At 47.8% G+C, this 13591-nt stretch overlaps 1 protein-coding gene across 1 annotated transcript; it reads left to right on the forward strand.

Moving 5' to 3' along the window:
• The first annotated feature begins 314 nt into the window (after positions 1–314).
• On the forward strand, positions 315–12653 carry LOC119702579 (2-hydroxyacylsphingosine 1-beta-galactosyltransferase-like). The gene is made up of 6 exons (XM_038140864.1): positions 315–326; positions 6642–7489; positions 10247–10386; positions 10565–10641; positions 11028–11247; positions 12172–12653. The coding sequence occupies exons 2-6, from the start codon at positions 6644–6646 to the stop codon at positions 12485–12487; spliced, it is 1599 nt and encodes a 532-aa protein (XP_037996792.1). The 5' UTR covers positions 315–326; positions 6642–6643; the 3' UTR covers positions 12488–12653.
• Positions 12654–13591: the final 938 nt, after the last annotated feature.

Raw genomic sequence — 13591 nt, forward strand, 5'->3', positions numbered from 1 at the left:
GCACTGGCCGGGCCGGAGGCACAAACTGCAGCGCTGTCCCGCTGCCCGTCGAGCTGCCGGGGCAGCGGGTGCGGCTCTCCGCGCCCACCGCGTCCCCCTCCCGCCCCGCCTTCATGCCGCAGCCCCGGGGTCGGCTCGGCTCGGCTCGGCCCGGGGTGCGGCCCGTGGGCCGGGGCTGCGCCGCCCGGCCCCACCTGCGCCCGCCGGCTTGAAAGGGGAAGGCGGGCGGGTGGCGGCTCATCCCTCCCTTCCTCCCTCTCTTCCCTCCCACTTCCCGCACCTCCGCGCGTCTCGCTCGGGCCGCGCTCCGCCGGGACTCGCTGCAGGTGGGTGCCGGCACCGCGGCGGAAGGGCGGGGGCGGGCGGCCCGGAGGAGCTGCGGCCGGCGCTGCTCGGCGCGTCCCCCGGCGGGGCTGCCCCGCTGCCGGCTGCCGTGTCCTCCCCGGCTGCCGTGCAAGGAGGGTCCTTCCGCCCTGCGGCGTGGCGGGGTCGGTGGGATGCGCGGGCGGGGGCTCGGGGAGGCCGCGGGCTGGGGCTGCCGGCTGCGCTCCGGGTGAGCGCTGTAGGGCTGGGCTGGGCTGATGGCACCTGAGTTCTGCCCGGCCGGGGAGATGGGGACAGGGACTCGGTCTGAATTCTCGGCTGTCAGCCTGGTCCCGGCTCTGCCCGGACGCGCGTGTGCAGCCCGGCTTGCTCCAGCGAGGCTGGAGCGGCAGAGAGGCGGACGGGCGCGAGTTCAGCATCTGCTTCAATGCACAGGACTAGAGCCTTGGCACACGGACACGCGTTCAGAGCGCTTTTGTGTAACTTGCTTCATCTTCTTTAGAAGATTACATCTCAGGAGTATCTTCCATCTCCTGTTCTGCCTCCTCTTCCTATGCAACTCTCTTCAACCTCTGTTTATGGCAGCTCAGCCAGGTCTCATTCCTCTGGCGTGCTCAGAGCCAAGAAGCTCTTTGGTTTGGTTGTGGGTTTCTTTTACATGAGGGCGTCAATTGTTTAATTGAAGATAAGACTCACCCCTAGCTTCTCTACGCTTGTAACTCTGTCAAATGTGATCAGACTTGTCTGTCAGGACTTTATCAGTCCCCATAGCTTTCTACACAAGATTTCACAACCTTCTGGGGTGTTTAATAACTTTTCTTTAAATGTGGTGCTTCTCGGCAGAAAGAAGCTGAAATGACAAGGCAGTAAATGGGAAGATTCTTTTCCTCCCCATTCCTCTTGACTGCTTCTCTAAGGTTTGGTGCACCTGTAGCTTCCCAGTTTTCTCTGCAGTCTGAAGAACTTACTTAACTTGAGTGTCATACAAACAGAACTTCTTCTTAAGACCAAATAATGCTCTGCCCTGTCATGTGCTCTCACTTTGAGGTCTGTGGCTCACATGACTATTTAGAAATGGCCCGAAGCTCTTCTTTCTTTTTCATCCAGGGATTACCAATAATGTTCTGACTTGCTTCCACATGGCAAACCTCAGACCACTCTCAAGGGGCACAGTCTCACATCAGCTGCTCTGTCTTGCAACCGTGTTGTAAGTGAGAGAAAAAGGCTGTCCGGAAGAACTTGTTATTGCAGAGCACCCTGGTGTCACAAACCATCTTTGTTCCTTTCAGAAGACAAACAGGAAGCCTGTGGACATTGAATGGGAGAAATATCACTTACTTCCTAGACAGATTTAATGTATGATGAAGGGCCAGGTGGGGAAGCAGATGTGTGGTATCTGCCACCATCCCCCAGCTCAAGGTGTGTGTAGTTTCAAATACTGTGACAAGCTGAGATCCAGATCTTCATTTCTTTTCTCAGTTGTTATGGACCAGTATTTCCTTTAGTATCATGGTTCCCTGGTAGTGATCTATCATCTGGCAACCTCCTGCTAGCCCACAGATTCCCATCTTGCCTGTAGAACTTCCTCCATAGACTCTAATGAGACAGGAAGAATGCTGAAGATGGTCCAAAGTACCAAAAGTTAGGAGCTGTTTGGGGACTACATCAATCTTTGTCCAAAAGAGATGAGCCAGAGCACTTCTGGTGTTTTGTGGCAGCAGTAGCACCAATGTGGTGAAAGGTATAGATCATTCTGATGCTGACCTGATCAGTGCTGTGATTTTTCCCTTTGGTCCTTTAGGGATCTTGGCTTCCTTCATTCTCTGTGCTTGTAGTGGGCTACTATGAATATGTAAAAGGAAAAATGCTAGAAAGGTATGTTGTTTTGAGCAGACTATCTGTGCCCTATTCATTTCAAAAAACCCTCAGGGATGTAGACTACCAGGGGATGCTGATATCTGAAGGGTTTTTTTTTTTTCTTTATCTTTGTTTTCTATACTAAAATACTAATGCTAGTATTGGTGTACTCTGATATTAGTATGCTGTAGTGCTAATATAAATGTTTTAGTGTTACTGTAATTTACCCACGTGACTCTGGTTAAGTCAGAGTCTGTGATAAACCAAAACCAGTGCACAGAAGCCCACCAAGCAGTGGGCTGGATGTGATTGATGGTTTAACTTCCCTATTTCAACCTGTGCTTTGTTTTCTTTGTACAGTATTGTATCCTCTAGGTTTTTACTAGGGATTCCTGTAGGCAGCCCCTGCTTATAGTGTAACATCCTCCTGCAGTGACAAAGTTGCTCTTGGAGCCGCATACCTGCCTGCTTTCACAGTCTTGGCTTCCATAAATTAGCTGCAGCTAGGCTGGCTGTCATCAGTGTGATGGTAGCAGATGATCCTGGCTTTTTTTGGCTCATACCCAACAGAAGGCAAACTTCAGTATCTTATTCCAGGAAGAGTTTAGAGCATCCAGGTGAAGATATCTTTTGCTTTTCAATGAATTCTGCTGCTTTGTTAATTCCTGAGATGTTTGCAGTGAAAACATTTTTTACTGTGGGCAAGAGCTGCATAGAGACTAGGATGCAGGAGGGGAAATAATTCATTCCCATGTGTATGGGCTTCCAGGTCCTGGGCAGGAACTAGGTAATATAAAAAAGTGAGGGGAGATATAAATGGCAGCCCTTGCATTTGAGCCTGTTCATAGCCCTTTCTTTGAGGGGTTCTTTGCCTAGACTGCTTGCTGTGAGAGGTTTTAGTACTTCAGCCTCATAAAAGGCACCTGAATTAAACTGGAGGTATAGCTGTTCAGTTATTTCACTTAGGTTGATTGGTGTAATTTTCCATCAATACCAAAGCCATACCCTGTCAAACATGTTAAACAGGGCAAAATCATGGGACAAATTTCAGCCCAGTAAGAGATTTCTCAGGGGCATTTCAGGGGACTCTGCCCTCTCTGCTCCCTTTCTGCTGCCTCACTTTTCAGCACCAATGCATTGCTGTGGCTTTGAAAGCAATCTCCCTGCAGCTGCAGGTGGACAGTTGTGCAGGGTAGGGGGGATGCTGCTGCTGGTTGTGACAGTCTCACTTTCCCAGGTCCTGCTCCCACTGAGGCGCCTGCTCTGCCCTGAATGCTGCAGTGGTGAAACTTAAAACATCTGTGGTGTGGGCTTTTCCAACAGTTCCCTTGAACCCTTACTCTGGCTGCCAGTGTTCACTGGGATGTTGGGTCCATTGCTATGTGTAGATGAGCCAGCTGGCATGCCACTTGTAATGAAAACAGGGAAGGGTCTATTATCTCTTTACAGGCCTTCCCCTTGCAGTGGCAGGGTTATTTTTGCAGTATTGATGTGATGTAGCCACTAGGACTTCCAGACCACAAACAAGGAGATGGTTCTGTCTACTCTGCTCTCAGACCTAGTGTGGGATCTGTCATTTACTTTTTGTCATTTACTGGATTTTGCACCTCTGACAAGGCACAAGCTGTGAATTCACCTTCCCAGAGAATCACATTCCCATGCCCAGGTGTTTGAAGATTTCTGAAGACCACGTGCCTGTAGTAGCTGAGCTCCTATAGCCAGAGAGGGCTGAGCCTGTGCTGCACTGGCTGGAGGGTCCTGCTGCAGAGCTCATGAAGCAGCTTTTTTTGTTCAGTGTTAGTAAGAGGTAAACCAGTGAGGTGAGCAGGTGGATTTTGAGCCTTCCCAAACCGGGCCGTTTAGCCCTTGTCTAGGTCTGGGACTTCCTTCCCCTTTGCCATCAACCTGAGACTTCAACAATGACTAGCTGCTGAACAAGCCCTTGTGCCCTTTTTGCCAGTAGTTAGCATTTGTTTTATCCCACTAGCACTAAAAATCAGGGGTGTATCTGGTGTATCCAGCACAGCTCTAGGGCTGAAGCTCTGACCAGGGTACCTTTCTGGGCATGGACAGAGCAGAAATTATCTCTGGTGGTATTGAGCTGAAGTAGGAAAAGAGGTCTCTTCCTGCAGCCTGGCATCGTCTCACCTCTTAGCAAGATTTATAGCCTCCCTTATTGCTTGGGCAGAGAGAAGAGGCTCCTGAGCCAGCACCTTTAGGGATTGCTCCTGATTTTGGAAGAGATGAAACAACCAAGAGCAGTTTGCAAGTCTCACTGAGTCAGCATCTGCCCCTGACCTGAGGGCTGAGATTGACAGCTTACTTGTCATTTGGATTTTGGTATTCCTCAGAGGGTCTTGGCTGAGCTGAGGGTCTCAGCCATGTCTGGCATGTAGGTCCATGGCAGAGCACAGTCCTTGCTGAAGATGGGTGACAATTTTTTTTTCTTTAAATAACTATACCTTTTACCTGGACTATTTCTTCATCTTTTTTCTTGTTGCTCAATGAGATAACACCCTACCCCACATATAAAACCTCTTCTACTCTTCTTGGCATATTTATGTGCATGTATGACCCACTCAGTGCCCCAGGACAAGCCTATGTCTGCTTCTGTCCTTAATTCCCTGCCATCCCAGTGGAGATCAGGAGTACCTGGCTGCCATCCTTCCCTTGCTTCCTGGAAGCAGCATGTGCTCCTGGATCTGCTGTGAATGTCACAGCCAAATGCTTTACCTTCCCTGGTGTTGGGCAGAATAAGTTCCCTTGGGGCCTCTCAAGTAAACTGAGTACCAGACCAGCTTTGTGGGCTGTAGCTCCGTTGTGACCAACACTTTGTCACAGGCCAGCCTGTTTCCTGCTGTTAGGAAGGTAGGATGCTGGGCAGATCCTTGCTTTCCTTGCAGAGCTTATGCTTTCTTCTTTCCAGCCCATCACCTTTGTCTACATTCTCCTGGAGCTCTTGTTCTGTGGGTCCAACAACCCTCTTGGTATCTGTTAACTTTTCTTGTGTTTCTTATCACTCGTGCAGGCATAGCCACACAGTTGACCCTGGGTGGGAAGGTTGGGAGTCCAAGCACTAGCAGGAATTGCCTTTGAAACAGGGGAGGGTCCCAACCAGCAGCTGCTCTGTTTCTTTCCCATGTCCTGTCTCCACATGGGACAAGAAAGCACTGAAGGAAGAATTGGGCAGTTTTATTCTCCCATGTCTTCACCCTCATGTGCTTAGTTTAGCCAGAGAGAGGCCTGCTGAGAGCAGTCTGAACACTGTGTTTTGCAGAATCTTGTCCATTACTTTCTTTCCCACCTCTTAATAGATCAAGCACTATCAGAGGGGCTGTCAGAAAACCTTGTACTAAATTCCACTCTACCACATCCCTGCAGCCCCACTGGGGCTTAGTGTGTGGGGGCCATCCAAAATCCACTTCTAGTTCCCATTGTAATTTCTTCCTCTTCCCACTGCTGCTTCCTAGCATGTCTGAACTGGGTTCTCAGAAAACTACTCGGCTTCTGACTATTCCCAAATAATTATCACATAGTTCTTCTCCCAAAATAATGCTAGGTGTGGGTGAGGCGCGTTTGCTTCCAGTGATGTAGCAACACCCCTTACACAACAGAAATCTTGGGTGTTTCACTAAACTGAAGAGGGGATGACGGCTTTAGGAGTGTGACTAAGGGGCGTCAGTGTGCCACAGGTGTTGCATGTCATCTCTGGGATTGCTTTCTGGGTTTGCCTTCTTCTAGTGGATGAGTATCCTGGCACCCACTTTCCCAGACCTTTCCCCGGAGCCTCCTATGACTGATCCATGCTGGAGCAGCTCTCTGTCCAGACTGTTGCTGTGCTCTCTGGGATTGTGGTTCCTCTCAGTGGGTCCTGCTGTGACCTGGACTTGCTCCTGCCTTGTTTGTGCTGAGCAAGATGCCTTGCCAGCCATGTGAAGGCCAAAGCCAGAGCACACCTCTTGGCATTTCCACCAAGTTCTGCAGACCTCCCTGCGAGCTTGCACAGACATCAAGGCCTCAGAGAGAACCAGCTGTTCTGGCTGGACAGAAATAAAAATAAAATCCAGCTGAGCTGGTTCTATAGCGGTAAACAGAGACTGAGCAGCAAGTGTCCCTGCTGGTGCTGTGACCCAGCATAGCTCCTCCAGCCACTCACCCTCAGTAACTCTCTGTCAGTCAGTCTGCTAGTTTTTGAGCCTTAGGAGCACAGGGAAGAGATTTTCTGGAAAACTCCTCTGATATCTGACTTTTGTTGTTGGGGTATTTTTGTGGGTTTGTTTCTGGTTTGGTTTTTTTTTAGGGCAAGGCAGAGTGGATGGGGATGGATGTTCCCCAGTGAAGAACTCCAGACTGCTCTCCTTTTCCTGCTCATGAGTCCTGGCTTGCAGCTACAATCCCAACTGTTATTGCTGAGTGCATGACAGAGATACTACATTAATGGTGTGTTTGTCTCCTTGCAGTGATGAAGATGATGAAGGTGCTACCGTGCCCTGCTGCTCTTCTTTTCCTAGTGACTGCATTCACTGTGGAGCCATCTCACTGTGCCAAGGTGCTGATCATGCCCACCATAGTCTTTGACAGCCACTTGCGAGTCTTCATGCGGGTGGCAGAGGCACTGACTGACCGGGGCCATGACCCTGTGCTGCTACTCCATGAAGGTCGGGATGTGGAAACCTCCCTGCCCGGCTTCCGCGTGCAGAAGTACTGGGGTACCTTCAGCACAGAGAGCGCAGATGCCTGGGTGCAGGAGAAGATAAAGCGTGTCTTTCAAGGGAAGATGACCTCCCTGGAGGTGTTTTCATTTTTGGAGAAGTACCTAGAAAACTGTGACCTAGTACTGGGAAATTCTACCCTTTTGCAGAAACTCCAGCAGGAGCACTTTGATCTGCTTTTGGTGGACCCAAATGAGATGTGTGGATTTATCCTGGCCCACATCCTACACATCAAATATGCTGTGATTTCCACTGGTTTCTGGTTCCCCGCAGAGATTGGTGCCACCTCCCCCATTGCCTATGTCCCTGAATTCAACTCCCTGATGACAGACAGGATGGGCTTTTTTGGTAGGGCTTGGAATCTCCTAGTCTACATAATCACTCGCGTGGCTACAAAACTGGTCATCCTGCCCAAGTTTGAACGTCTCATGGAGAAGCATAGTGTGGAGCCCAAGACATCCATGTTGGACCTTGTTCATGGAACTAGTCTTTTCTTCCTCTGTAATGATGTGGTGTTGGACTTTCCCCGTCCAACGCTCCCCCATGTCATTTTCACAGGGGGGATCCTCGCTGAGCCTGCAAAGCCCCTTCCAGTGGTAAGTGCAAGAAAGCTTTGATCTTTGATTCCACATCAGCTGGGGAAGCTACTTAGTACAGATCTTCTCTGGAAGAACCTTGTAAAAGTTCTGAAGCCCCAAGTGTCTGGAAAGCTGCTGTGTTTTGGTGCTTGTGGGTGCATCAGTGAGACAGGGAACACTGAAGGTTGTCAGGCTGCAGGAAGGGTGTAGCATTAAGTGGGCCACTCTGAAGTGGGATTTGGCCTCACTGTCCATGTAAAATGGTGTGTGGAGTTCGTAAGATGGAAGTGTTGCCCCTGGGACTTGAGAATGAATAGTTTGTTTGCTCCTGTGCTAAAGTGGGAATGGGAAGAACAACTAATCTTCCTTATTTCATCACTGATGTGTTAATCCAGAATTTCCTCCTTCACCCTATTTCTCACAGAACATTTCTGCCCTTGAGCTTGTAGTCTTAAGAAACCACAGGGGAGAGCTGTTCTTGTTCCTTCATTAAATTCAGTGCAGAATCCCAAAATGTAGAAAACTGAAGAGTACAAACCCCTTTTTCTCAAGGTTCAGTCCTGAAAACTCCTCTCAAGGCTTTCTCTAGCCTATGCCTCACTAATCCCAGGAATAAATTCAGAGAAACAAGCTCCTAAAACCTCTGGCTGAAGACAGTATTGGAACAGAGTAGGACTTGTCTTACCACTTTTACAAACATTATGGGGAAATAAACCTGGATAATAAAACTTGGGCAGTCAAGATGTCCTAGTGTCATGACTAAGGGTCTGAAATGGAGATAAGATTTCAACTTTCAAATTATTAGAGGCCTGTCAAGATCTCTGATGGCGACTTTACTGATGCTGCGGATACCAATATTTTTCAGTTAAAAAAGAAGTGAGATCAGGTGCCTTAAAAAGAAGCTCTCCAGATGTGTCTGACTGCACATGAGCCTTGCTCATGTGGCACGGCCTGCAGATAATGAAACGCTCATAGGGTGCTCTGAAAGCTGTGTCAGAGGGTGGCTGCCTCACAGCTCTTGCAAAACTCAGGCTTTGTCCAACCTGGCCACGTACACACCTGCCTTATAAAGAAGGGAGTTGTTTGTTAGGGCATTACTCATGTGCTTCACAGCTTCCAGAACAGATCCCAGGGCACCTAAGGAAAGAATGATGGAGATAAGTCTGGAGCCCTGCAGTAGGTGGTGGCTGTCATGCTAGCAGGTAGGCAGGTCTGTGTCCGTATCATGGGATGCCAGCAGAAGAGTGGGTCTAGGTGTGCCTTAAAGAATGTCCCATTCAAAATGTAATTAAAGGCTTATTTCCTCCTATTTGAAACACTATGATTTTGACTGCTTCTATTTAGGACTTGGTTAAATATAGATATATATTTGAGAGAAAGTGAGAACATTTGGTGGTCAACCATGCTTCCCTGGCAACTTCAATGCTTCTTCTGAAAGATAAATGTTATGGCCAAATCATAATGGATAACACAGTCATCTGGTTTAGGAATCATTATACTTTAATTTAGAAAAGGAAAACCAGTACCTTCTCTTCTGTAGCAGTTTCAGTGGTTGTACTGCTCAAAGGATGTGAAACTCAAAAGAATGGAGAAGCTAAAATATCTCTGTTGTAAACTTTTTGATTCTTGGATTGTTTTAGCGCACTCTAAGCATTTCTGAAAAGACAGGCTAGAGTCTCTGAAGCCTACAACAAAGGAGAAGTATCCCCAGAGACTAACACTAAGATGTACTTTGTAACTATTTTGTACTCTGATCCCCTAACTTTTAAACTACAATTAATATTCTGAATTAATAATTATAGTTTTCTCTTTGAATAACAGATTTTTTTTTAAAATTCATGTTCTCCTACATATTTATTTTAGGAAGTATATATATTCCAAAATAGATTTTTATTAAACTTCCCTAAAATGCTGCTGACTGGGATGCATGGGAAACTTGAAGCAGGACATAATGAGAAATAGACTCAGCCCAGCCTGGCATAAGAGGGAATAGTCCATGTTTGCTTCACGGCAGCTGTGGCTGCTGATTTCTTCTCTATACTACCTTCTGGCTTTGGTTAAAAAAGTACAGACTCCGTTCTAGATACAGACCTGTTTATGTAGCATTACAGGTAGCCTCTAAATGAAGGACAAATAACTGTGGGTATTACTGGATCTGTAGCTACCTTTCTGTCCAGTGATCAAAAACTCAATCTGCCGTCTACAAGAAGCAGTCAAGGATAGGTAGAAGTCTCCTGTCAAGATGGCAAGACTTTCTGCCACCTCCAGAAGCCTTTGACATTGGAGAGTTTGTAGGAATTTTCCAGGAAGAAGTTATTCCTGACTGTGTGATGTTTTGTCTCTTGTATCAGCTTACATCTAGAGACCCTGACAGGCCTCCTGTCTTAGTGGTAATGGGAAAATAGCCTCCCTTTTTTGTTCCAATTTCCCTCTCTGCCCTAGCTATTCCTATGTGGTGCCTCTGTTTCCGGAACCTTTCTTGTCAAAGACTAATTGTGTTACATCCAGTGCAGGAGATAATGCCATGAAATGCAGGTTTTGGTCTCCTCCCTGCAAATTCCCAAGATCAGGAGGTGCTCAAGTAATTGGCTGGGTGCAAAAATCACAGTGGTTTTAGAGTTCATTGCTTGGTGAAAACTGTGTAGCTTTGTGGTCTGGGTGGATTTGGTTTCATCTTTTCTGCGGACAGCTTTCTACTGCCTCTGTCAGAGGCAAGAGTGGGAAGGGCCTTTCTGCAAGAATACTTCAAGGCCACTGTGTGTGTTTTGCCCACAGGGTCTGCGTCTCTGGGTAGAAGCAGCAGAGGCGGGTGTCGTTGTTGTCTCCTTTGGCATCGGGATCCGAGCTCTTCCAAGCGATTTGGTGGAGAAGATGGCTGGTGCATTTGCTCGCCTCCCGCAAAGGGTGGTGTGGAGGTGAAAAGGGAATGGGATTCATTTTCACTTGAGTTGGAAGAAAAACAGTGTTGAGGGGTGATTCATTTCAAACCACAGAATCTGCTTTCTTGATCTGTCTCTCTTGATCTGATTGAATTTACTCTTGTTCTCTGTGTGTTTCTCTTCTTTTTTTCCCTTCCTCTGTGTCCTCCCACAGATATTTTGGTCAGAAGCCAAGAAACCTGGGTGAGAATACGCTGATGATGGGGTGGCTGCCCCAGAATGACCTGCTAGGTAAGGCTGGGTTCTGTGTATGTGTGTGCCACTAGCAACACCCCTGGAGTTTAGCCCAAACCACAGCAAAGGCACATAAGGATAGCAGCACCTGTGTGGATCTAAGTCTGTTGCTTCTTGTATGTCTGATCTGGGCAAAACATGATCCTCACCTAACACCTGCTTGAAGCTGCTTGGCTCCTATCTCCCTTCTCCTCCAGGCTCTACTCAGCAATTCTGGGCTGCAAAAATCCAGATCTACTCCCAAAGGAATCCTCTCTGCTTAGCATCCTCTCTGCTTAGCATGCCTGCTTTTCACTAAACATCAATATTGTGTGTTGAGGAACCCCTGGTAGCCCTGTTGCAACATGGAAGGCATTGACTTGCTACTCTTTATTTACCTGCAGGCCATCCCAATGTGAAAGCTTTTGTCAGCCACTGTGGGATGAATGGTATATTTGAGGCAATTTATCATGGTGTGCCAGTGGTGGGATTTCCTTTCTATGGGGACCAGTTTGACATCATGACCAGAGTGCAGGCGAAGGGCATGGGTATCCTCATGGACTGGAGCAGAGTAAAAGAAGAGGAGCTTTACCAGGCTGTCATCACTGTCATCTCTGAGCCCAGGTGAGGCATCTGGAAGCATCAAGCTCTTTCTTGATGCAGACAATGTGGTGGGACCAGTGTGTCTTTGTGTTGACTCTTACACTGCCTGTGGTGGCTTCTGTACCAGGACAGTTGCAAGCATTGCTCAGCTGACCAGATGTATCAGTGCCTCAAAATCCTTAGATGCAGCACAGGAGGAGATACTCCAGCATTTGCTGCTAAGGAGTGTGATCTAGTCCTGTCTGACTGACTGTAATGTTCTTAGAAAGTTTTCTGAGCTACTGGGGAACAGACTTCTCTTAATGCCAGCCTGTCATCAGGGAGAGTGAGATCACAGCCTCTCATTGGGACCTCCCTGAAGTTGTTCCAAAAACTTTCTGTAGAAACAGAGAGGGAACTGCAGGTAATGCTCCATCTGCTCCTTCTGTCAGTCATATACTCTGCTTTTTCCTAGAACTGAAGGAGGAATAGAAAAGTGACACAGGGTTCCTGTTTTCTAATGGGACATGTGCAACTGCTGATTTTTGAAATGCTCTCTGAGAGCTTGATTTTGAAAATATTTTGTATTTCTTACCTATTAAGAGGTGTTGCAATTTGGTACCTAGAAGGGTTTGGCCACTCATCAAGTGTAAAACTTTTGCTTGATACTGGGTGAGGTCTCGGGGTACAAACTCCCCTCAGAAAGTACCATACACATGGACTCACTGAACAGTTGCAAGGCAAACTGTCAGTGTTATTAACAAAACACAAAGAAAAATACACTCTGGCTTGTGCCTTCAGAGCTGGTGGGTGCTATCAGAGTGGCTTTCAGAAGAAGAATGGAAGAAATTTGCCCTTCTCCCAAAGTATTATTTGGGACTTGAAAGCATCACTGGATGTCTCGGGCCACTTCTCAGGTATGAAGTTTCTGTTGGAAGGTGAATGTCTTGTCATCTTCCCTTGCAGCTACAGAAAAGCAGCCCAGCACATCTCAGCTCTGCACCTGGACAGACCAATGCACGCTCTCAACAGGACAGTGTATTGGCTGGAGTACATCCTTCGTCACGATGGGGCACCCTACCTTCGCCCGGCTGTCTACGACCTTTCCTTGTATGAGTACTTCTGCCTGGACATATTGGCTCTTCTCTTGCTGTGTCTGGCTGGTATTGGATTTGTTCTCTACAAATCTGTGCTGTGGTGCAGAAGGAAGGGGGCCAGCCCTGTGTATCAGAATGGCAATTGCATGAAAGGCCACTTCACAGATGAGAAAAAACTGCAGTAGTGGCTGGTGTGTTCCAGGGCATATCCCATCACTGTGAAATGAACGGCTGCTGTGCCAAGAAATGTATGGCATGCAGGCACAGAGAGAGGTGAAAGATCCACAGGTCTGGATGAGAAGAGAATGGGGAGGGAGAAGTATTGCAGAGGCCTGTGTCTACACCTCTGTGTACAGCACCTGTGGGCGGGGGGGGTGAATTCAGGCGTGGGTGGGAGCACTTGGCCAGGATGCTGGGAATGGGGCATGGGTAGGTAGACTTCCAGGGAGGAGTGCGAGTTGTTCCCTTTGTATTGCACATTGGTTTAGATGCTGGTGTTGCTCTTCTGGCTTTTTGGATCATGGAGGCAGGAACAGCATTTCATATGCAGCTGACACCATTTCTCCTCTGCCTTGTTACTAAGAGCCCCAGTAGTCAGGATACATTTATGTGCAAATGAGAACCTGAAGCAGAGCTGTGGACAAGGAAGGGCACTGAAAGTATCATCTACAAGAGAGAAAAATTGGTCTGTTTTAAGTTCTGTGGATAAATATTGTTCTTTCTGCTTCAGTCAACACTCTGCAATCCCGTTTGTGTTTGAGCTAAATTATTATTTTTTAAAATAAACTTAAATTCTTTCTCCTGTGTGGCAGTTCTCTGGTCTTGGTTTAATGTGAACCTGTGATTCTTATAACAGGAAGTTGTTCAAGTAAGGTGAAAGTGCTTTTTCCTTCTCATTACTGCTGCTGTAGTCTCCACATACCTCCATCAGCATTTTAGCCTTTCTGCAGGCTTTCATGCAGTGCCTTCCCTCCTCTGTCTTCATGTGGCACACACCCATTCCCATAGCACTTCCAAACCTGTGGTGAAAGAAATCTGGGACAGATGCAAGTGCCAGGACCACAGGATCAGCAGCCAGTAGCTCAGAGAGCTGGTCCTAGCAATGGGCCCTACACCACAATTATAGAAGCAGCAGGCTCTCCTCGTTTCGATGAGAACAGACAATGCTGTTGCCCTACTTGGGCCATGGTATGGAGTGATACCTAATGTGTTTTTACTCACCCTGGACTCTAAGGCAAACCTAAGTGGGGTGCAATTGCACAACCTACCCACAGCATTGTCCGATGGGC

The sequence above is a fragment of the Motacilla alba genome, chromosome 6 (genome assembly GCF_015832195.1).
Source record: "Motacilla alba alba isolate MOTALB_02 chromosome 6, Motacilla_alba_V1.0_pri, whole genome shotgun sequence".
NCBI lineage: Eukaryota > Metazoa > Chordata > Aves > Passeriformes > Motacillidae > Motacilla > Motacilla alba.